At 52.9% G+C, this 22,904-nt stretch overlaps 3 protein-coding genes across 3 annotated transcripts in view; 1 reads left to right on the forward strand and 2 right to left on the reverse strand.

The window, feature by feature from the left end:
- Positions 1-5,704, reverse strand: part of IL4I1 (interleukin 4 induced 1) — a 39,184-nt gene extending 33,480 nt beyond the window's left edge. Inside the window, exon 1 of the mRNA XM_047790144.1 lies at positions 5,654-5,704. The gene's annotated coding sequence lies outside the window, so the exon portion shown is untranslated. The remainder of the gene's footprint in view (positions 1-5,653) is intronic.
- NUP62 (nucleoporin 62) overlaps positions 1-5,777 on the reverse strand; it is a 25,005-nt gene extending 19,228 nt beyond the window's left edge. The window contains exon 1 of the mRNA XM_047790147.1: positions 5,654-5,777. The gene's annotated coding sequence lies outside the window, so the exon portion shown is untranslated. The remainder of the gene's footprint in view (positions 1-5,653) is intronic.
- ATF5 (activating transcription factor 5) lies at positions 5,475-9,817 on the forward strand. The gene is made up of 3 exons (XM_047790145.1): positions 5,475-5,728; positions 7,081-7,377; positions 8,620-9,817. The coding sequence occupies exons 2-3, from the start codon at positions 7,200-7,202 to the stop codon at positions 9,279-9,281; spliced, it is 840 nt and encodes a 279-aa protein (XP_047646101.1). The 5' UTR covers positions 5,475-5,728; positions 7,081-7,199; the 3' UTR covers positions 9,282-9,817.
- Positions 9,818-22,904: the final 13,087 nt, after the last annotated feature.

A 22,904-nucleotide genomic window follows, 5' to 3' on the forward strand; every position in this document is an offset into this window, starting at 1 on the left:
AACCCCTGCCCTCCAGGCCTGCATGACCTAGAAACTTGCCCTAGTGCCTCTTCAGGGCCCACAGTATTGAATTCCCCAGTTTCGGTGCTGGAACAATTCATTTAAAAGGGAAGTGGGGCGTTCCTGTTGTGGCACAGAGGAAACGAAGCCAACTAGGAACCATGAGGTTGCGGGTTCGGTCCCTGCTCAGTAGGTTAAGGATCTGGTGTTGCTGTGAGCTGTGGTGTAGGTTGCAGATGTGGCTCAGATCTGGCGTTGCTGTGGCTGTGGCATAGGCCGGCGGCTACAGCTCTGATTCGACCTCTAGCAAAAAAAAAAAAAAAAAGGAACCTGAGTTCCCATCATGCCTCAGTGGCTAACGAACCTAACTAGCATTCATGAGGACAGCAGTTTGATCCTTGGCCTCACTCAGTGGGTTGAGGATCTGGCGTTGCTGTAAGCTGTGGTGTGGGTCGCAGATGTGGCTTGGATCCCGAGTTGCTGTGGCTCTGGCATAGGCTGGGGGCTACAGCTCTGATTGGACTCCTAGCCCTAGGACCCTTCATATGACGTGGGTGTGCCCCCCCCCAAAAAAAAGAAGAAAGAAAAAATAAAAGTGAATTGATGCCCACAGGGCTGGGGGGACCAATTCTTGGGAATAAGTGACTTATCCGTTAAGTGCTCAGGGAAACTGACGTATGCAGACATCTGCCTACAGCTGTGAAAGCAGAACACGGTAGAGAGGGAATAGGAAGAGAAACAAACATGCTGACCATGAGCTCGGAGTAGTGCTGGGCTTTCCCTACATCACCTCACGTAATTCTCCTAATACCTAAGCCTTAGAGAGAAATCATTATTGCTCATAATTAACCTAGGAACTTTACATACATTTACCTATTTCATCTGCACAATAACCCCAATGAAGTGAGTCATCTTATCTTCAAACAGCAAACAGAGTCACAGAAGCCACTTGCCAAAGGTCACAGAAGTGGTGCTGTTGGGATGTGAAGCTAGCAGGCTGGCTCCGGAGTCCCCGCTCTGAGCCACTTTTCAGAAGGCAGTGGTCCAGGCAGAGTAAGGGCCAAGACCAGGTGGTGTGAGCTCAGGGCTGGAACCTGAGTCCATCTGATGGAATCCTGGTGTCCCTCTCATCATGCCAGGCTGTCACCTTGGCAGGGAAGCCAGGGAAGGGTTCTGCAGTAGTGCAGGTGAGGAGATCCTCCTCTGGGCAGGGGCAGGTCACAATCAATAGAATTTGGCAATTGTGAACCACAGCAAACCTGGAGTGAAGGTCCAGGCGTGGTGGCCTCCAGGCAGGCTATGTCCTGAGCTGGGGGTCTGGGACCCCACACATCTGAGAGGAGAGAGGCTCCCCCTGGGGCCTGCAGGGCGGTGGCAGCTGTACCGTGGAGGCCCGAGCTGTAAGCAGCAGTGTGACTGGTCCTCTCACCTCTCGAGGCCTCAGTCTTGCCTGCTGCCAGACAAGTAGGTCAGCCTCTGTGAGCTGAGCCCATTCTTGGCATCGGGCCTGATTCTCAGGGTCCTGCACAGGCGGCTCTCCTTCCCCCCTCCCTGGCCCCCTCCTCTGCTCTGCTGGGGCCTCTGCCAGATCCCCAGCTCCAGGGCTCCAGTTGCCAGGTGTGCAGGGGGGCCCCCAGAGAATCCCCCCACTCCCCCTCCCCATCAAAGAGCCAGGGTGATGCAACCTGCCTGCAATAGCCGCCTCACTCCCCAACCTAGTTCCTCCGCACTGAAAAAGAGTCCCCAGCAGCTCCACCCATGTTCCCAGCCCCAGCTCAGGAGTTGGAGGGCCTGGGGTACTGGACCCTTGGAGGTGTCTGGGAAGTAGGGGTGAGGGAGGCATCTGAGTCCTGGAGGGGCCATGGATCCAGATCAGGGCCAGGCACGGGGAGAGGGCTCAGGGCGCCAAGACCCGGGCTTACCGGCACCACTGACGACCCACTGCCCATAAACTCGAATATGCTGGGGAACTAAGTGCCCGCTGGCACCCGCTCAGCAGAAGGGAGTTAGGCTGCTTGGGTAGGGCAGTTGGCATCAGGACTTAACTCTGTGGGAGCCAGTAGCTGGAGCGAGAGAAAGGCACAAGGGGCCGGGAGCAGGGACCAGGGGCTTCTCAGTCAGCATACACCACAACTGGCAACATGACTCCCATACCCAGTTAAGTTCGTCTGCAGTTGTTAAAAAACATTCTACCTGGCCGTCCTCAAAACCCCATAATCTCCATCTACGAGCAAAACCAAATGGAGAGACAGTCCGTAGAGCACCCAACCCGTACTCTTCAAAACCATCGAGATCCTGAGACAAGGCAAGTCTGAAAAAGCCTCCGCAGGCAGACCAGAGGCAGCCAAGGAGACACGACCACTAAGTGTAACGTGGCATCCTGGGGGAATCCTGGAACAGAGGAGGGGCGTTGGGGAACAAGTGGCCAAATCCGAGGACCAGGTGGAGTTGAGGCGATAGAAAGGGGCTGATGTTGACTCCAGTTGTGACAAGTGTGCCACGGCAATGTAAAGGCACCGACTTCTACTCCTCTGCAAGGCCTTCACAGCTTTTCTATAAATCTACAATTATTCCAAAATAAAAAGTTTATTCAAAGAAAAATACTCTGCCTAGTCCACCCGTCATGACCTAGAAGGTCTTTTCAAAAGAAGAGTGGGGGGACTGTGCCCCCTCGTTGCCAACAGCCTGCCCAAGAGTCGACCCTAATCCTACCTGCTATGGCTCAAGTATCTACACTGAGGAGGGCAAGGAGAAGGCGGTCCTTACTTCTCACTTAAAAGGCCTTTGAAAGCACTACCGCTTAGCAATGGAGAAAACATATCCACCTCCATAACAACAGAAACCGCTTATGTAGCACCTGATGTGTGCCAGGCACTAGGCTATGAGCAGGTGGCCTGGATTTACTCATTTAAATATCAGACAACACTAAGAAGGAGGCACTACGGACAGCCACTTACATCTGTATGTTTCTAGTCACTAAACTCCACATTTTATTCTGGCACTATTTTTTTTTTTTTTGGCTGCGCCCACAGCACACAAAACTTTCCGACCAGGGACCAAACCCTCACCAAGTAATAACCAGAGCCACAGAGGTAACACCAGATCCCCAACCTCCTAGGCCACCAGAGGACTTCTGTTCTGGCACTATTAATGGAAACTGAGGCACAGCAAAACTGCCAGGAAGCTAGTAAGTGGGGTATAGCCAGGGTGTGAATCCAACAACTTGCCTCCAGAGTCTGTGCTCTTAACTACTACTCCGTGCCGCCTAGGTAATAATGTGGCCCCAAAGGACAAGTGCTCAAATACTGGCACAGTGGACAGGAAGTACTCTAAGGGAACGGGGTCAGATCCCAAAAAGGACTTCCTGTAGGAAGAGCAGCCTGTACTGGGTATGTAATATATCAAATGATCAGTATAATTAACACTGCTGTTATGTTACATATCAAAGTTATTAAGCGAATAAACCCAGAGTTCCCTTTGCGACTCAGTGGTCAACGAACCAGACTAGGATCCATGAAGATGCAGGTTCGATCCATGGCCCTGCTCAGTGAATTAAGGATCTGGTGTTGCTGTGAGCTGTGATGCAGGTTGCAGATGTGGCTGTGGCTGTGGCGTAGGCTGGCAGCTGTAGCTCCCATTTCAACCCCTAGCCTGGGAACTTCCATATGCCTCAGATGCGGCCCTAAAAAGCAAAAAAAAAAAAAAAAAAGAGAGAGAGAGAGAGAATAAACCCTTCCATATGTCACACCTTTGGCTCGGATCTGATTCCTGGCCTATGAACTCATATGCCATGGAGTGGCCAAAGAAAAAAAGAAAGTATGTATTTTTTCTAAGTATCTATTTACTTTTTTGGGTCTTTTTCGGGGCTGCACCCAAGGCATATGGAGGTTCCAGGCTAGGGGTTGAATCAGAGCTACAGGTGCCGGCTTACGCCACAGCAGCACCAGATCCAAGCCACATCTGCGACCTACACTACCGCTCATGGCAACGCCGGATCCTTAACCCAGTGAGCAAGACCAGGGATTGAACCTGCATCCTCATGGATGCTAGTCAGATTCGTTTCCGCTGCACCACAATGGGAACTCCCTATTTCTATATCTTTAATTTCACATCTACAGGAAATGATAAATGTTCACTAAACTTATGGGTAATCAAATTGTTATACTGTACACCTTAAATTTATAAAGTTTAATTATATCTTGAGTAAAACTGGGGAAAAAAAAAAAAAGCACATGCACGTGGAACAAAACAAAAGCGGCCCATGTATCATTCCAGGTAACTCAAGATCTGGGTCTCCCACCTTTGGATCTTGACTCAGTCTCATAACCACCACCAAAGTCCTGAAAAGTTGTATTCCAGGTGTAACGTCTTGATGTGGATGAGTGGGGGAGGGGAGGGGCTTGCAGCAAAGACCCTCGTCTAAGGGGTCTGGTGGAAGGCCCTGTGCAATGGGAGGGACTGGCCAGGAAGCCCCATCTCTTTCAGCAAATGGAACTACAGATCTCCCTACGTCTGGCAAAGGTGGAAAACTGATCTGGGGGTGAGGGTGGGGTGCACGGAGGTAGAAAACCATTTGAAAGGACGTCTAGGTGAGGGGCAGGGACAGAAGAATGAACCAACGGGCCTGAAAGGCGTGCTAAGGATAAGGGCTAAGGGGAAGCCAGCAGGGGATGGACACGAGAGTCTGGGCAATGATGCCTTGCTCCCGGCAGCAGGATGGGGCTGAGCGTCCATTGTTTGAAATGGGGGAGGGCAGGGATGCTGGAGCGAAGGAGACACAAGAATGACCTATTAGCAGGTGTTGGATGGTCGAGTCTGGGGCTCTGGCCAGGGGAGTTGGAAGGGGTGAGACTGGTCCCCAGAGGTCCTTGTTATGGATAATAAAAGCGGTTGGACCAGGCATGGAGGGCTGGTTTCGCAGACACCGACTGCACGGATTTTCACAAACGACCCCACTAGGTAGAGATGATTATTCTCATTTTACAGGGAGTTCCCTATCTACGAGGTTAGAGAATTTAAATTATTTGCCCAAGGCCACCCGCGCCCGTCTGCGATTTGAATGGAGCGCGGTCTGTGACTCAAACCAGATCCTAAGCCACAACAAGGGTTCTCAGAGTGCCGTGGCAGTTGAAGAGATCAGCACGTGGCTGGCCGGAAATTCGTGAAGCAAGGGAAAGGAAAGGAGAAATGAACTCGTGCAGGGATCGGGGAAGAGGTGAGGCTGAACCACCAGAATGAGAGGGAACAGAAAGCCGGACCCCGGATCAGAAGGAGAAAGGGGCCCCACCCGAGTCAGAAAGCAAGGAGGGTCCAGGGGGTCGGGAGCAAAGCAGGGCCAGATCCTCAGGTCAGAGGAAGGGGAGGGCTGAACGCCCTGGTCGGAAGTGGGGGACAGTGCCCGGGATCCCCGAGGGCTGGAGGCCAAGCCCGCCTCCCGGTTGGGGCCGCGCGGGGCGGGGCGCGGAAGGATCCGGGCACGCCGTGCTGCGCCGCCCCCGGTATATCTGTCCCCAGTCCCCCGGGCCGCCTCATTCCCCATCCTCAGATCACAATCTCTCTTCACGGTACCGCGACACCTCCTCCGCCCGCGTAGCCCCAGCCATGGCTCTGTAGCCGCGACCCCTCTGTGCCCCCGGCCAGTCGCCGTGCTCACCGCGCCTGCGCTCTCCGCTCCTGCAGTCTTTCTTCAGCTGAGGCCACCGCCGCCTCTTCTTTCCGCAGCCATGGAGTGAGTAACCGCTCGCTCGCCCCTCCCTCTCCAACCGTCTTTCCCGCCCTTTCCAAGCTCGCGGCCCTCACCACCGGGCCCGGGGGGGTGGGGGGGTGGGGAGACAAGAGTGAGGAATCACGGTCGCGCAGGCGCAGAAGAGGCAAGACGCTCCGTTTGCGCGCTGCGGAGCATGCGCACTCAGCTGATGGGGGGAGGGTGCGCTCTTCCAGACAATGTTGGCGTTTAAAGACGCCCACGTGCGTTTGCGCCTGCGCACTACCTCGCAGAGAGGGTGGGTTTCCCCCCTCCTCCCCGCTCTGATTGAGTCTGTCAATCAGCGATTGCTCAGATCCACCGGCGCTGGTATCTCGGAGCAAAGGGCTGACGAGCAGCAGCCGCACGTGCGCAGCACTGATCCCGAGGAGGGCGGAGCCTTGCGGGGGCAATGGGACAGCTCTGGGGCTGGAGCCTGCGCCTTGGCCCTCGCCGAGACAGCCGCGTACGGGCGTGGGGGGAGGGGGAGTCGGGAGCTGTTCTCATCCCGCCCCCCTCCACCCTCCGCCTCCCTCCAGTTTGCCCAGGCGTAAAAGCACGTCTTCCCTCCCTTTCTTTCAAGCAACTACGGGGGCGGGGGCGGGCGGGAGAAGGCGGGGCTTAGAAACGACCAGTTAAGGGACTGGAGCTAGGATAAGAGGCGTCGCGGAGGGTGGGGCGGGGGCGGGGTACCCTTTGGGAGAAGGGGCGTGGCTAAGCGCACCGTGAGCTGAGGGGGTGGGGTTTATATTGAGAAAGAGGCGGGGCCTCTGGGAATCGTCGGGGAGGGTGGAGCTAATAAACCAGGGGGCAGGGCTTGGGGGGGACGGGAGATCACTGCAAAATTCGAAGGGAAGAATGGGATTTGAACGGAGGATTTTGGTGAAGGGGCGGGGCAGGGGGAGTCCCCTGGGAACAGATTCACAACAGGAATCTAGGGACAGGGTGGGGCCTAAAGGATATGTTTTAGGGCAAGAGGTGTGGCTGGAAGAAAATTCCCCTGGGATTGAGGTTTTTGTGGTTTGTTTTTTTTTTTTCCATGAGAGATAGTATTATGGGGTGGGTGGGAGGGTCTTAAAGTAATTCCCCTGGGACACCATTATTTCTGTATTGGAAGGATTGGGTCTAGGGAATTCTGAGGAAAAGTAAGTCGGGGCCTAAAGAGAATTCCCTTGGGAATAGGTGGGGTCCCCATTTGAGGAAAGAAAGAGCAGATGTAGAATTCCCAAAAGGTAAGGAATCCTGGGGACCTAAGGGGGTGTCGCTTGGTTTCCCCATGGCCTTGGACATTGGCGAGGCTGGCCCCTGACCCACTCACTTTTGTCTCCCACTCGTAGGTCCTCCACTCTCGCCTTGGTGCCCGTCTTCGCCCAGCTGAGTAATCTCCAGAGCCTCCTGCCAGCTGTTGGTGCAGCCTCCTTCATTGCCATCTGTGCCCGGCACCCAAGCTGCAGCCATGTCACTCCTGGCGACCCTGGGGCTGGAGCTGGACAGGACCCTGCTCCCAGCTAGCGGGCTGGGCTGGCTCGTAGACTATGGGAAACTCCCCCTGGCCCCTGCCCCCCTGGGCCCCTATGAGGTCCTTGGGGGAGCCCTGGAGGGCGGGCTTCCAGGGGGGGGAGAGCCCCTGGCAGGTAAGGGTAGGCAAAGAATGGAGGTGAAGTCATGGAGTGAGCTGGGGTCAGGGGGCAGGGGAGAAAACGAATTCATTCATTCGTGTATTTATTCCTTCAATAAATATTTCCTGAGCACCTATAATATGTCAGGCACTGTTAGGTGCTGGGAACAAGACCGACGTGGTGCCTACCCTTTTGGCGCTCACACTCTACTGGGGACAGACAAGAGACAAATGACGATGTGTGGGGATAAGCAGGAAACAGTAGCTGAGCTCAAAAGTGACAGTGAGGACTAGTTTACAGTGGGGAGCTGGGACACCCTCTCCAAGGCAGTAACATTTTGGCTGAGGCTTAAAAAATGGTACGGAATGAGCCATGAAAAGACCGGGGGAGGAGTGCCCATTGTGGCGCAGTAGAAACGAATCCGACTAGGAACCATGAGGTTTCGGGTTTGATCACTGGCCTCGCAAAGTGGGTCAAGGATCTGGAGTTGCTGTGGCTGTGGTGTAGGCCAGTGGCTACAGCTCTGATCCGACCCCCAGCCTGGGAACCTCCATATGCTGCAGGTGCGGTCCTAAAAAGACGATAATAATTAAAGATGAAATCGGGTGTTTATGTGTGATCTAGTTTGCCATTTGAGAATGAACTAGAGGGTAAATCAAGAAACCGCAGGTGCAGAGTGAAAGTGTTGGAGGAGTTCCCTTTGTGGCTCAGCAGTTAACCTGCCTGTCTAGTATCCATGAGGATGCGGGTTCCATCCCTGGCCTCACTCAGTGGATTAAGGATCCGGCATTGCTGTGAGCTATGGTGTAGGTTGCAGACATGACTTGGATCCTGCATTGCTGTGGCTGTGGTGTAGGCTGGTGGCTACAGCTCCAATTCGATCCCTACCCTGGGAACCTCCACATGCTGCAAGTAGGGTCCTAAAAAGCAAACCAAACAAACAAAAGGCTTGGAATGGTTGACTGTTTCGTTGAGTGGGTCGTGGTTGGTTGGCTTATTCATTGATTGCTTAGTTAATAGATTGATTGGTCTGTGGATTAGCAGTTGGTTGACTCGTTAGTTGATTGGCTGGTTAGCTGTTTGGTTGATGGGTTGGGTAGTTGGCTGGTCTCTTGGTTTATTCATTGGTTGGTTGACTGATTGACTGGTTGCCGGTTTTACCGAATGAATGGGGTGAATGAGGTGGACAGGAGTGATACCTGGCTGGCTGAAGGACTGGGAACTCAAGGAACTTTCTGTCTCTCTCCAATCCTCCAGGTGACGGCTTCTCTGACTGGATGACCGAGCGGGTGGACTTTACAGCCCTTCTCCCTCTGGAGCCCCCCTTGCCCTCGGGTGCCCTCCCCACAACTTCCCCGCCTGCCCCCGACCTGGAAGCTATGGCCTCCCTCCTCAAGAAGGAGCTGGAGCAGATGGAAGACTTCTTCCTCGATGCCCCACTGCTCCCACCAACCTCCCCAGCGCCGCCACCGCCAGCACCCTCCCTCCCTCTCCCTCTCCCCACCTTTGACCTCCCCCAGCCCCCTGCCCTGGACACCCTCGACTTGCTGGCCATCTATTGCCGCAGTGAGGCCGGCCCGGGGGACTCGGGCTTGGCGCCCCTGCCCGCCCCCCAGCAGCCCCCTCCTCCTCCTCCGCCTCCGCCTCCAGCCTCTCGCCCGGCCCCCTACCCGAATCCTGCCACCCCCCGAGGGGACCGCAAGCAAAAGAAGAGAGACCAGAACAAGTCCGCAGCTCTGAGGTACCGCCAGCGGAAGCGTGCAGAGGGCGAGGCCCTGGAGGGCGAGTGCCAGGGGCTGGAGGCGCGGAACCGGGAGCTGAGGGAGAGGGCGGAGTCGGTGGAGCGGGAGATCCAGTATGTCAAGGATCTGCTCATCGAAGTGTACAAGGCGCGAAGCCAGAGGACCCGGCACAGCTAGGGCCTCCGGGCGGTAGGGGGCGCTGCTCGTCACCTTCGGCTCCCTCCTCTTTCGGGGGCTGGGCTGGGAGGGCCTCTCCGTCATCCGCGGTTTCCCCCTCTCCCCCGGTACCCTGGCCGACCCCTCCTCCCTCTCCAGGATCGCACACTGTTTGGCCTTAGTCAGTACCTACCCCCTTCAAGTACCAGCTGGAGGACCTGAGGCCCCAGGGGAATGCAGGGAGCAGGGCAGAGCTTGCAAATCCGGTCTGAAGCCAGGAAGCTCTGCAGAGGGGGCTCTGGAGACAAAGTCAGGGAGGGTTTTCAGAAACGTGCCCATAGAATATGAGTAAAACAAGCCGAGTGACCTTGGGGAACTACACTGGGGGGAGTGGAGCCAAACGGCGGCCAAGCCGGCAGGGCAGGTGGAGGCGCGGGCCTTTGGGGCGGCGGACAGGGCGGGGAACGGCCGTGATTGGTGATGGGGTGTTCATTTTAGCTCTGGGAGGACAGCAGTGTTTTGTGCGGTGTTGGGGAAGGGGCTGCATCTAGGGGCAGGAGGGCAGGGTGGGGACTGATCCTTTTCGGGGGGGTGGATTATGAGTGGAAATAAAATGAATTTCCTCGGGTTGCGTTTCTTGTCTTTGAGAGGAGAGCTTGGGGGGACAGTTCTAGACCACAGACAAAGATAATAATAGGAAATACAATACTTGTGGTCAAGCTCAGGCACTTGGCACATGGCCCAGGCGAGACTGGCTGAACTGGTAAACTTCGGTTTGGGTTTGTTACATACTGAGAGAAAGAATAGCCAAAGGTACAGGCTCCCCATTGTCCTTGTCATCAAAAAGGGTGACAGTAAAACAAAAGGGTCTGGATAAGGTGGCCTCATTTTCTCTGACCTCCTGTCCTATCAAGCTACCTTGTCATCCTACTTCCCCATATTGCTTGCTCGCTCTCTCTTTTTTTTTTTTCTTTGGCCCTGTCAACACCTGGTCAGGGATCAAACCCACGCCACCGCTGCGACCCAAGCCACTACAGTGACACTCTAGAAGAAAAAACTCCTTTGGGAGTTCCCTGGTGCTCTAGAGGTTAGGAGTTGGCACTTTCATCATTGTGGCTTGGGTTTGATGGTCTGGGAACTGAGATCCCACATTACGCTGTGACCAAAAAAAGGAAGAGAAAAAATCTTTGCCCCAACGTTGCACAGTTGGTAAGTTTTATAATCTTTTTTTTTTTTTTTTTTTTAGGGCCACAACTGCAGCATATGGAGGTTCCCAGGCTAGGGGTCTAATCCAAGCTACACCTGCCAGCCTGCACCACAGCCACAGCAATGGCAGATCTGAGCGACATCTGCCACCTACACCCCAGCTCACTGCAGCACTGGATCCTTAACCCACTTAGCGAGGCCAGGGATCAAACCCGAAACCTCGTGGTTCCCAGTCGGATTTGTTTCCACCACGCCACGACGGGAACTCCAAAATTTATCATCTTTATCTGGCTACAGTGCCTCCCCCGTTGTAATCAGCCCTCCTCTGCTTTGCAGTAGTCTTTTTTTTTCTCTGTTTTTTTTGTTTGTTTGTTTGTTTTGTCTTTTTAGGGCCGTACCCATAGCACAAGGAGGTTTCCAGGCTAGGGGTCGAACTGGAGCTGGAGCTGTCAGAATCCCAGCAACGCGGGGTCTCAGTCTCGTCTGCAACCTACACCACAGCTCACACTATTAACGCCAGATCCCTAACCCACTGAGGGAGGTCAGGGATCGAACCTGCATCCTCATGGATGCTAGTTGGGTTCGTTAACCCCTGAGCCACAACGGGAACTCGTGCAGTAATCTTTTAGAAGAAAGTCTCTATGCTGAATCTGAGTTTTTTTCCATTGGTGTGAAATTCATATAACATGTAATTAACCATGTTAGAACAAATCCTTCTAGTACAAACAGTGTTGCCCAAACCACCACCTCTGTCTAGTTCCAAAACGTCTCCCTCACTTCCCTGAACCGGGGGAATGAGTTTAATTCTTTTTCACGCTTGATGGTTTAGCCTCCGGGGTCTGTAGTAGGTTGAATAGTGACATTCCCCCCCCCATAAATCCATGTCTTACTCCCCAGAACCTATGAACACGACCTTATTTGGGGGAAAAAAAAATGCAGATTTGGGTTCTAAAGGCAGTGAAAAATGTCCTAATCAGAGACAGAGGGAAAAGAGACACAATGAGACACAGAGAGGGAGGTGTTGGCCAAGGGAAGATGGAGGCAGAGGGAGTTGCCTGGTGGCTTAGCAGGTTAAGGACCTGGCATCACTGCCGTGGGGCGGGTTCAGTCCCTGGCCCGGGAACTTCCACATACAGTGGGTGTGGCCAAAGAAATAAAGGAAGGTAGATGCAGAGATTGGAGCAGCCACAAGCCAGGGGGTGCCCGTGGCCTCCAGAAGCCGGAAGAGGCAAGGAAGGATACCCCCATAAAGCCTTCAAAATCCAGCCCACTTTTCTTTTTTAGCCCCGGTGGCAGCATGTGGAAGTTCCTGAGCAGGGAAAAAATCCCAGCCAGAGCTGTGACCTATGCCACGGCCTCGGCAACACCAGATCCTTAACCCACTGGGCAGAGGCCAGGGATCGAACCTGCACCCCCATAGAGACAAGGCAGATCATTAATGCACTGAACCACAGCAGAAACCCCAGGGTCATCTTTTAGATGCTCCACTTGGGGAGACTTTTACTTTATTAGCCTTCATCTCTTGATGCTGAACAGAGCAAGATTTTAAAAAAGAGAGAGTTCCCATCATGGCTCAGCGGTTAACTAATCTGACTACATCCATGAGTTGAGAGGTTCAACCCCTGGCCTTGCTCAGTGGGTTAAGTATACAGCGTTGCCGTGAGCTGTGGTGTCGGTCGCAGACACGGCTCAAATCCCACATTGCTGTGGCTGTGGTGTAGGCCGGCAGCTGCAGCTCTGATTCGACCCCTAGCCTGGGAACCTCCATATGCTGCGTGTGTGGCCCTAAAAAGCAAAGAAGAAAAAAAAAAAAAACAGAAAAATACATCTTTGAGAAGCCATGGCCACGGCCCAGGCTTACTGTGAATATTCACCCTGGACGCTCATAGTTGGGGGAACAGGGACCCTCAGAGGTTGAACTTGGTTTGAAGCATCCCTGACTGGTATTGCTGCTTGGCGGAAGTACCTGCAAATGTCAAAGCCCAAGTTCAAGTTCTCCTGGAGTAGCCGACGCCTTCAGTCCTGTTGCTCAGAAAGTGATTTCTATATTTCAGCTGTCACCTTTCCATGTATTTAAGTGGGATGGCTTGTTTGAACAGTCTAGAAGAGACACAGACTCTAGCGCCAGCTCTGATTCTTTGTGTTTCCTATGAAGCCTTGGAGTTGTAAGCCCAAGCTCTGGAATGTCGGTAATTTACATTGTACATGACAAGAAAACCACAGGCCAGGCAGCTCAATCTTATCAGCAGACAGGGAAAGGGGACTAAATTAAACTTGCTTCAATAATAGTGAAATTAGGAGTTCCCTGGTGGCACAGCCAGTTAAGGATCTGGCATTGTCACTGCTGTGGCTCAGGTTGGTGCTTCAACCCCTGGCTCAGGAACTTCCACATGCTGCAGGTGCAACCAGAAGGAAAAAAAAAATAACAAAATTAGGAGAATTTAGTGCTTTTTCTCTTCAAGAAATAAAGCAGAATCTGGCACCACACATCTGAGCTGTGTGCCCTCGAACAGGTGTCTTTGCTTCTCTGAGCCCAGGTTCCTTATCTTTTTCTTTCTCTTTTTGTTTGTTTTGCTGCACCCACAGCATATGGAAGTTTCTGGGCCAGGGACTGAATCCCAGCTGCAGCTGCGATCTACACCACAGCTATCACAGCCACAGCAGTGCCAGGTCCTTAACCCACTGTGCCACAGCGGGAACTCCCCATGTTCCTTATCTTGAAGTCAGGATGGCAAGGCTGGACCAGAGGCAGCACACATATGGAGAAAAATTATTTTGGAGGGAGTTGGACCTGGGTGTTTTGTCCATCATAATCTTTCTTTATGAGCTGAAGAAAAGTGAGGCAGCTGGGCATCCATAGAGTCAGGAATCAATTTAGAGGATTTTTGACCAGTGGTTAAAGATATGAATAGGATAGAACAGCATACAAAATACCATGTATTACAGAATAGTATTTCATGAAACTATGTTGATGTGAAATGATTTTTTTTTTGTCTTTTTGCCTTTTCTAGGGCCGCATTATATGGAGGTTCCCAGGCTAGGGGTCTAATTGGAGCCGTAGCCTCCGGCCTATGCCACAGCCACAGCAACTCGGGATACGATCCGTGTCTGCAACCTACACCACAACTCACAGCAGCGCTGGATCCTTAACCCACTGAGCCAGGCCGGTGATCAAACCCGCAACCTCAGGGTTCCTAGTCGGATTCGTTAACCACTGAGTCACAACGGGAACTCCGCGAAATGATTTCTTACTTTGCATAATGATCAGAAAAGTTTGGAAGCCACTGGCCGAGGGCACTCATCTTTGTACCTGTCCACTAATACACCCAATACCAACTCCCCTTCAGATGAGGGTTCCAACTCGTCCAAAGCAAACACTTCCGGCCTCCTGGCGGCTGTCTTAGCAAGATATCGCCACCAGGTGGCGCCCGTGCCCCGTCGTGAGTTGGTTCTACTCTGTCCTAAACTCATTCCACAATGTTCGTGACATGCCTCTGTGCGCCAGACGGAGTCCCTGCTCCCAGAACTCACATCCCAGTGGGGGAAAACCGACAAGATCCCGAACTCATGAGCCCCCGCCAGTATAGGGAGGCCTCCCTACCTAGTCTGTTGCACAACCGGGTGCGGGGGGATGAGGGGGCGGGTATCCTGCAGCTGTAGACCTTGGGCAGGTGTGCCTCAGTTTCCTCTGCCCTAAAATGGGACTCATAGCACCTACTTCAGAGGGTTATCGTGAGCCCTAAATGAGTTAATATTTGAAAAGCACATTGAGGGGCCTGGTATGTTTGTTAAGCTAATTACCAAAAATTCCTGTTTGACAGAGGAGAACACTGAGGAGCAGGGTAGGGGAGTGAATGACCAAAGCCCTATTTTTCTCCCCCTAGAAAGATCTCTGAGTTGAGGCCAGTGATCCTGATTCCCAGCCCAGGGGCTTGAGAACCCGACTGGTATCTATGAGGACGCCAAAACCAGCCAAATATCCATCAGAGCCCAGGGCCCAAGTTGACAACAGTCAGTATGGAAGCCACAGCTGAGACCAGCATGAGGCCCTGTCTCTGGGATCAGTGGAATAGCCAGACGAGGAAATAAAGCATTTTCTTACATTGAAATACACCCAGGAGTTCCCGTCGTAGCTCAGTGGTTAACGAATCTGACTAGGAACCATGAGGTTGTGGGTTCGGTTTGATCCCTGGCCTTGCTCAATGGGTTAAGGATCTGGTGTTACCGTGAGCTGTGGTGTAGGTCGCAGACGCGACTCGGATCCTGTGTTGCCATATCTGTGGTGTAGGCCGGTGGCTCCAGCTCTGATTAGACCGGTAGCCCAGGAACTTCCATATGCCAAAAAAACCAAAAAAAAATCTGAATCACGTTGCTGTATACCTAAAACTAACACAATGTCATAAACTATACTGCAATAAAAAAATACATGAAAGGATTTGAATGGTCCTAAAGTGTATAATTCAATGGCCTTTGGCGCATTTGCATTGTTGCACAAGCATCAACACCATCTAGTTCTAGGAGTTTCCGTCGTGGCGTAGTGGTTAACAAATCCCACTAGGAACCACGAGGTTGCGGTTCAATCCCTGGCCTCGCTCAGTGGGTTAAGGATCTGGCGTTGCCGTGAGCTGTGGTGTGGGTTGCAGATGCGGCTCGGATCCCGCATTGCTGTGGCTCTGGCGTAGGCAGGTGGCTACAGCTCCTATTCGATCCCTAGCCTGGGAACCTCCATATGCCCCGGGAGCGGCCCTAGAAAAGGCAAAAAGACAAAAACAAAAACACTTCTAGTTCCAGAACTTGTTCATCCCTCCCCCCAGCCCCAAACAGGAACCCTGGACCCATTAAGCAGTCACTCCCCAAACCCTTCTGCCCCCAGGTCCCGGAAAACATTTCCATCCCTATGAATTAGCCAAATCTGAATAATTCCCATAAACAGAGTCATGGAATACGCATGTGCAAGAACAGAGCTCTCACAGACAGCACGGGCTCATCTCTGGATCCTGCAAAAGTTCATGTCCACGGCAAAAAGGACTTTGGCCATGTGAGAAAATTAAGTATTTTGAGATGGGGCAGAGATCTTGCATTACAGGTGGGGGCCCTCAATGTAACCACAAGCCTTCTATTTTCTTTGTTGTTGTTTTTGGGGCTGCACCCAGGCATATGGAGGTTCCCAGGCTAAGGGTCAAATCAGAGCTGCAGCTACTGGCTTACACCACAGCCACAACACCTCGGGATCCGAGCTGCGCCTGCGAGCCTGCGATCTACACCACAGCTCCTGGAGCACTGGATCCATAACCCACTGAGTGAGGACAGAGATTGAACCTACTTCCTCAAGGATGCCAGTCGGGTTCATTACCGCCGAGCCATGAGAGCAACTCCATCTTTTTTTTTCTTCTTTTTTCTTTTTGCCACGCCAGAGGCATGTGGAAGTTCCCGGGACAGGGATCGAACCTGCTCCACAGCAGTGACCCAAGCCAGAGCTGTTGCAACGCTGAATAGGATCCTTATCCCGCTGTACAACCAGGAAACTTAAAAGCATTCCTACAAGAGGGAGGTAGTGGGAGATTTGAACACAGAGGAAAAGGCCATGTGATAAAAGAGCAGAGTCAGACGGAGAAGACGCTGCTCCACTGGCGTTGCAGTGGGCGCAGCGGCCAGAAGCCAGGGGATGGATTTTCCCTTAAAGCCTCTCCAGGGCATCAAGGGCAGCTTCGGGGCTTAACACAGCGGGGTCCTCTTACAGTTCTGGAGTCCAGAAGTCCACCCGGAGTCTCAAGGCGATAAAAACCAGGGTTTCCGCGCGATTGCTTCCTTCTGGGGGATCCAGAGGCGAAGGTCCGTCTTGTTTCTTGCGAGTCCGCGTGGCGGCATTGCTACCACCTCTTCTATATCGTTAATCCTTTCCTGCTGCCCGGGCCCGAGCGCCCCCTGCCGCTCTTAATAGACTTGGGATGACACCGCCGGTCCACCTGGAAAACCTCTCCCTCCCAAGACCTTCAGTGATTTCTCCTGCAAAGTCCTTTTGCCCTGCAAGGGAACGTGGGCACAGGTTCCAGGGATTAAGACGCAGGACGGGAGTTCCTGTCCTACCCAGCGGAAACGAATCTGACTAGCATCCATGAGAACACAGGTTCGATCCCTGGCTTCCCTCAGTGGGTTAAGGATCTGGCATGGCCGTGAGCTGTGGTGTAGGTCGCAGACGCAGCTCCGATTCGACCCCCTAGCCTGGGAACCTCCATATGCCGAGGGTGCGGCCCTTAAAAAAAAAAAAAAAAAAAAGGCAGGACCGCGCTGTGGGCCATTATTCAGCCCATCACCTACTCCGTCTTCCTGAATCCTCCGTCCGGACTGTGGCATTTTCTCGGATCCTGTGGGAGGAGAGAGAGAAAGGCCCCTTCTGTCTCTCCCCATGTGAGGTCACATCCCTGCAGCCCCGGAGATCCCGCCCCTGCTCTGGTGTGAGCCCCTCCCCATCCTCAGCCCCCCTCCCCACTGGAGCACAGCCCAGATGTTGGGATGAGCCTGGGGAAGCCGGAAGCCGTCTACTGACTTCAAGTCTGGTGAGGCCTGGCCCTGCCCGAAGCAGCTCTGGGACGCTGGGGTTCCAGAGGTGGGGGGGGGGAGTTGGGGGCGGGGCAGCTGAGGATGCGGCTTTCCTGGGTCCGGCTCAGCCTGACAGGTGACACCAGGCCTAGAGAAACCTGCTTTTTTTTTTTTTTGGCTGTGCACCAATACTCCCCGCCCCCAACTCGGAAGTGCCAGGGCCAGGGATCGAACCTGCACCACAGCAGCCACCCAAACTGCTGCAGTGATACCGGCCATTCTTAACCTGCTGCCCTGCAAGAGAACTCCCAGAGAAACCTGTTTTAGGCCTGGAATGAGCTTCATTGTGCAGAATGAATGGGGGGTGGTGGGGGGGAAGGGGTGCGCAGCCACTTCTGGGAATCCTACAGCAGAGGAAACAAGTTGGGCGGCATCACTTAATATTTGCATTCCTGGAGTTCCCCTTGTGGCTCAGTGGTTAACAATCCAACTAGAAACCACGAGGTTGCGGGTTCGATTCCTGGTCTTGCTCAGTGGGTTAAGGATCTGGCGTTGCTGTGAGCTGTGGTGTAGGTCGCAGACGTGGCTCAGATCCCACATTGCTGTGGCTCTGGTGAAGGCTGGCGGCTGTGGCTCAGATTCAGACTCTAGGCTGGTGACTTCCATATGCTGTAGGTGCGGCCCTAAAAAAGAAAAAAATAATTTTTTTAGCCATACCCATGGTATTAGGAAATTCCCAGGCCGGGGATGGAACCCAAGCTATAGCAGCGACCCGACACAGCAATGACAATGCTGACTGAGTCTTTAACCCCTAGGCCACCAGAGAACTCCAAGAAATAAATATTAATTTGTACAACTAGAAATCTCATAAAAACGGGACCTAAGACATAAATCCAGAGAAAAGTGTAATTCGAAAAAATACATGCACCCAATGCTCATAGTAGCACTATTTATAATAGCCAAAACATGGAAGCAGGAGCTCCCGTTGTGGCTCAGTGGTTAACAAATCCGAATAGGAACCATGAGGTTGGGGGGGTCGATCCTTGGCATTGCTCACTGGGTTAAGGATCCAGAGCTGCCGTGAACTGTGGTGTAGGTCGCAGATGTGGCTCAGATCTGGCATTGCTGTGGCTGTGGTGCAGGGCGGCAGCTGTAGCTTGGATTAAACCCCTAGCCTGGGAACCTCCATATGCTGCAGGCGTGGCCCTAAAAAGACAAAGAGACAAAAACAAAAAAACAAAAAAAAAAACAACCAACCAATCAAACATGGAAGCAACCTAAATGTCCATGGACAGATGAATGGATAAAGAAGACATGGTTCATATATACAATGGACAATTACTCAGGTATAAAAAAGAATGAAAGACAAAGCAAAACGAACAAAAATTCTCTTGTGGTACAGCAGGTGAAGTGTCTGGCATTGTCACTGAAGCAGCTGGGGTCATTGCTGTAGCAAGGGTTTGATCCCTGACCCAGGGAACTTCTGCATGCTGTGGGCATGGCCAAAAACCAAACCAAGACCAAACCCAAACCAAACATACAAAAAGTGAAATAATGCCATTGGCAGCGACAGGGATGGACCTGGAGGTTATCGTATTAAGTGAAGTAGGTCTGGCAGAGAAAGACAAATATCACAAGGTATCACTTCTATGTGGAATCTAAAAAAAAAAAAAGTGATATCAGTGAACTTATTTACAAAACAGAAATAGACTCACAGGAGTTCCCGCTGTGGCACGGTGGATTAGGAATCTGACTGCAGTGGCTCGGGTCACTGTGGAGCTGCAGGTTTGCTCCCCGGCTGGGTGCAGTGGGTTAAAGGATCCAGAAGCTACAGGTGCAGGTTGCAGCTGTGGCTCAGATTCAGATTCAATCCCTGGACTGGGAACTTGCATGTGCTGCAGGTGCTGCCACAAAACAAAACCAACCAAACAAACAAAACAGAATTTGGGCTTGGAGTAGTAAATGATGGGGGAACAAGGATTGTTTATACCGGCTTCTGGCCTGAGTGCCCTGTACCTGGTGACAAGGGTGTCTTCCCTCCAGATGCAGGGAGAGTCCCTTTCACATGAGACTTTTTTTTTTTTTTTGCTTTTTAGGGCTGCATTGCAGCATATGGAAGTTCCCAGGCTAAGGGTCGAATCAGAGCTTCCGCTGCTGGCCACAGCCACAGCCAGAGCTACAGCAGATTGGAGCTGCGTCTGCGCTCTACACCACAGGTCACGGCAATGCCAGATCCTTAACCCACTGATCGAGCCCAGGGATCCAATCTGCAACCTCATAGTTCCTAGTGGGGTTCGTTTCCACTGCGCCACAATGGGAACTCCCCACACGAGAGAGATTTACTCCAGCTTTCAGGTCAGGGAGACAGAAAGGAGGGTCAGGTGTCATTCTTGCATTGGCTGTTTGTTTCTTTCCTTTTTTCTTTTTTTTTTTTTTGTGTTTTCTAGGGCTGCACCTGCGGCATATGGAGGTTCCCAGGCTAGGGGTGGAATCGGAGCTGTAGCCGCTGGCCTACGCCAGAGCCACAGCAACGCAGGATCTGAGCCACGTCTGCGACCCACACCACAACTCATGGCAACGCCAGATCCTTAACCCACCAGGCGAGGCCTCTGGGTTAAAAAGGTAGAGTGACTGAGTCAGAGACAGAGGTTGACGAATCTGACTAGGAACCATGAGGGATGGAACCCGCAACCTCATGGTTCCTAGTCAGATTTGTTAACCACTGAGCCATGACGGGATCTCCTGGCTGTTTGTTTCCTAAGTAACTACAATGCAAAATAATCCTTTAAGGCACATTTTGGGGTGGTCTGCCCTGGGCCCCACTGTACACTCACACACACACACACACACACACACACACACACACACATTGTGACTTCTGGGGTAGAATCCCCATCCTACTATTTCGCTGTGCAGGGGAAGGGTGGACCTGCATTCAGGCAAATGGACCTAGTTCTCAGGCCAAGGAGACCTGGAGCCCATGACCTCTCCCACAGGAAAGAAAAGAAGAGGGTTTGGGGTGGCTTCTTGGTCCTTCACACCTTCTAAGCATCCATACTATGTGGTCCTGGGTCCCTGGAATCCTGCCAGTGGCCAAATCCCCACCCCCATTCTTCCTGGCCATCTGTCGTAAAAGCAATGAATCGTTCGCTTGCTTTAAAAGTAGGGACGTTTGGAGTTCCCATCGTGGCGCAGTGGTTGACGAATCTGACTAGGAACCATGAGGTTGCGGGTTCGGTCCCTGCCCTTGCTCAGTGGGTTGACGATCCGGCGTTGCCATGAGCTGTGGTGTAGGTTGCAGACTTGGCTCGGATCCCGCGTTGCTGTGGCTCTGGCGTAGGCTGGAGGCTACAGCTCCAGTTCGACCCCTAGCCTGGGAACCTCCATACGCCTTGGGAGTGGCCCAAGAAAAGGCAAAAAAAAAAAAGGTAGAGTGACTGAGTCAGAGACAGAGGTCCTGATGGCCCTTCTCCACAGAGTCTGCCCCTGAGGGCTGCTCTCCATGGGGTCCAGGCCGGGCTGCAGACGACAGAGCAGCCAGGGCCAGAGGTGGGAAGGGCAGCTTGGTACCAGCTGGGACCATTTAGTCCAAAGTGCTGTTTGAGAGACAAGCGATTGAGAAGTAAAGTTAGGAACTTGTTACAGACGAAAAGGAACTGATGGTTTCCCCGTGCATTTGCAAGCTGCGTTTACCGCATTTCCCTTTGTGACGCACTCAGCAGTTTTCCTCCGCAGCAACTTCCCGCCGAAGAGAAGCTCTGAGCTCTTTGAGAGCGGACGGCTGCAGGTCCACCAGGGGGCGCCCGAGAACGCGAGCGCGGGTTCCCAGGATGGGCGACCCCCGCAGCTGGGCTCCGTCGCCCCCTCTTAGGGAAATCGTGGCTTCGGCAAAACAGCCTGAGGATGGGAACAGACTGTTCCGGCGGGGGGGGGGGCGCTTCCAAGACCACCCTGAGGTTTGATGATTTGCTAGAAGGACTCAGAAACTCTTCATGAGGTACTTAGAGTGAAAAGGAAATGGATTAAAATCTACGAAGGAGGGAGTTCCCCTCGTGGCTCAGTGGTAAGGAATGCCACTAGTATCCATGAGGATTTGGGTTCCCTGGCCTCGCTCAGTGGGTTGAGTGTCTGGCATTGTGGTGCATTGCTGTGGCTGTGGTGTAGGCCAGTGGCTACAGCTCCAATTTGACCCCTAGCCTGGGAACCGAGTAGAGGTGGGGCCCTGATATGATGGGATTGGTGTCCTTAATAGGAAGAGACACAGGGACACCACTCTTCCTGTCTCTCTGTCTCTGCCACATGAGGACACAGCAAGAAGGCAGCCCTCTGTAAGCCAGGAAGCAAGCCCTCACCAGACTGACACCTTGATCTTGGACTTCTGGCCTCCAGGACCATGAGAGTGTAAATGTCTTGTTTAATCGGTCCAGAAGTTCCCATTGTGGCTCAGTGGGTTAAGAACCTGACTAGTATCCCTGAGGATGCAGGTTTGATCTCTGGCGTTGCCATAAGCTGTGGCATAGTTTGCACATGTAGCTCTGATTGGACCCCTAGCCTGGGAACTTCCATATGCCACAGGTGTGGCCCTAAAAAGAAAAAGAATAAACTGTCCGGTGTGTGCTATCTTATGGCAACCCAAAGCTAATACATTCAGCAAGAATGTGTGTGACAGCATGTACAGAGCACAAACCTGGATGGAGTTTTTGTGCCTGTGTGTGCCCCCCCTTTTTTTTAAGGGCCGAAACTGTGGCATATGGAGGTTCCCAGGCTAGGGGTCAAATCGGAGCTGTAGCCGCTGGCCTATGCTACAGCCATAGCAATGCAGGATCTGAGCCTTGTCTGCGACCTACACCACAACACTGGATCCTTAACCTACTGAGCAAGGCTGGGGATTGAACCTGTGTCCTCATGGATGCCAGTCAGATTCGTTTCTGCTGAGCCACGACAGGAACTCCTGACCACCGTTTTTATTGGAGCCTCTTGCAGGTTGAATTGCTTCCTTCCCAAAGACGAATCCTGGATTATGTGGTCTTTTGTGTCTGGCGTCTTTGGCTTGGCGTAATCTTTTGAGGGCCCTCACATTGTAGTGTGTGTCAGGGCTTCATTCCTGTTGACGGCTGAGTAATATTCCATTGTGTGGCTGGACCACATTTTGTTCATAGTATTTTTTATTTGCTAGTTAATATCCAATCCATAGGGCTTGATGGGGGTAGGGGTGGGCAGTAGAGACCCTCACAGGTGCTCACCTCTCAGCTCACCACACCCCTCCCCTCCCTGTACCCAGCTGGAGGCATGCAGGGACCGGGGGGGGGCCGGGGGGAGTGGGGCAGAGAGCCTGTCCCTGGATGCAAGACATCCCCAGATCACCTGCATGTGATCCAAGGTTCTGATTCCCCCGGTGCCTCCTCTTTATCCCATTAGACTTTATTCACAAAGTGCAAATTCAAAGATAAAATTATTGGGAATTTCAAGATGGCAACCTCAGTTCATCAAACCCCAGGCCCTTCTGAGCCTGGGGCCTTGTGCCGTAATTTCTTAATGTGGAGCCTGGGGCCTTGTGTGGACACACACTCGGCCCCAAGACAGGTGCGGGGTCAAGGGGTTGAGGGTCCTTGGGGAGCCTGAGGAGGACATTGGGTTTGGGGTCATACAGGGAAAGGCAGGAGTTGGGAGGCCCTCCTCTGTCCCCAGCACCTGCATAGAGTAGAGAGATGTTTGCTGGCGCACGAATGAGTGAGTGAATGAATGAGTGAGCGAGGGAATCCCTGCCTCCAGCACCTCACCTGGAGCCCTTCCTCACCTGTTTGCCCTGAGAGCCCCGTTCCCGGCACTGCCCTCCCCCTAGGCTGAGCCCTGCAGGCTCCCCCTGCCCCCTGCCCTGATGCCTCCATCCATGAAAGG

The sequence above is a fragment of the Phacochoerus africanus genome, chromosome 8 (assembly GCF_016906955.1).
Source record: "Phacochoerus africanus isolate WHEZ1 chromosome 8, ROS_Pafr_v1, whole genome shotgun sequence".
NCBI lineage: Eukaryota > Metazoa > Chordata > Mammalia > Artiodactyla > Suidae > Phacochoerus > Phacochoerus africanus.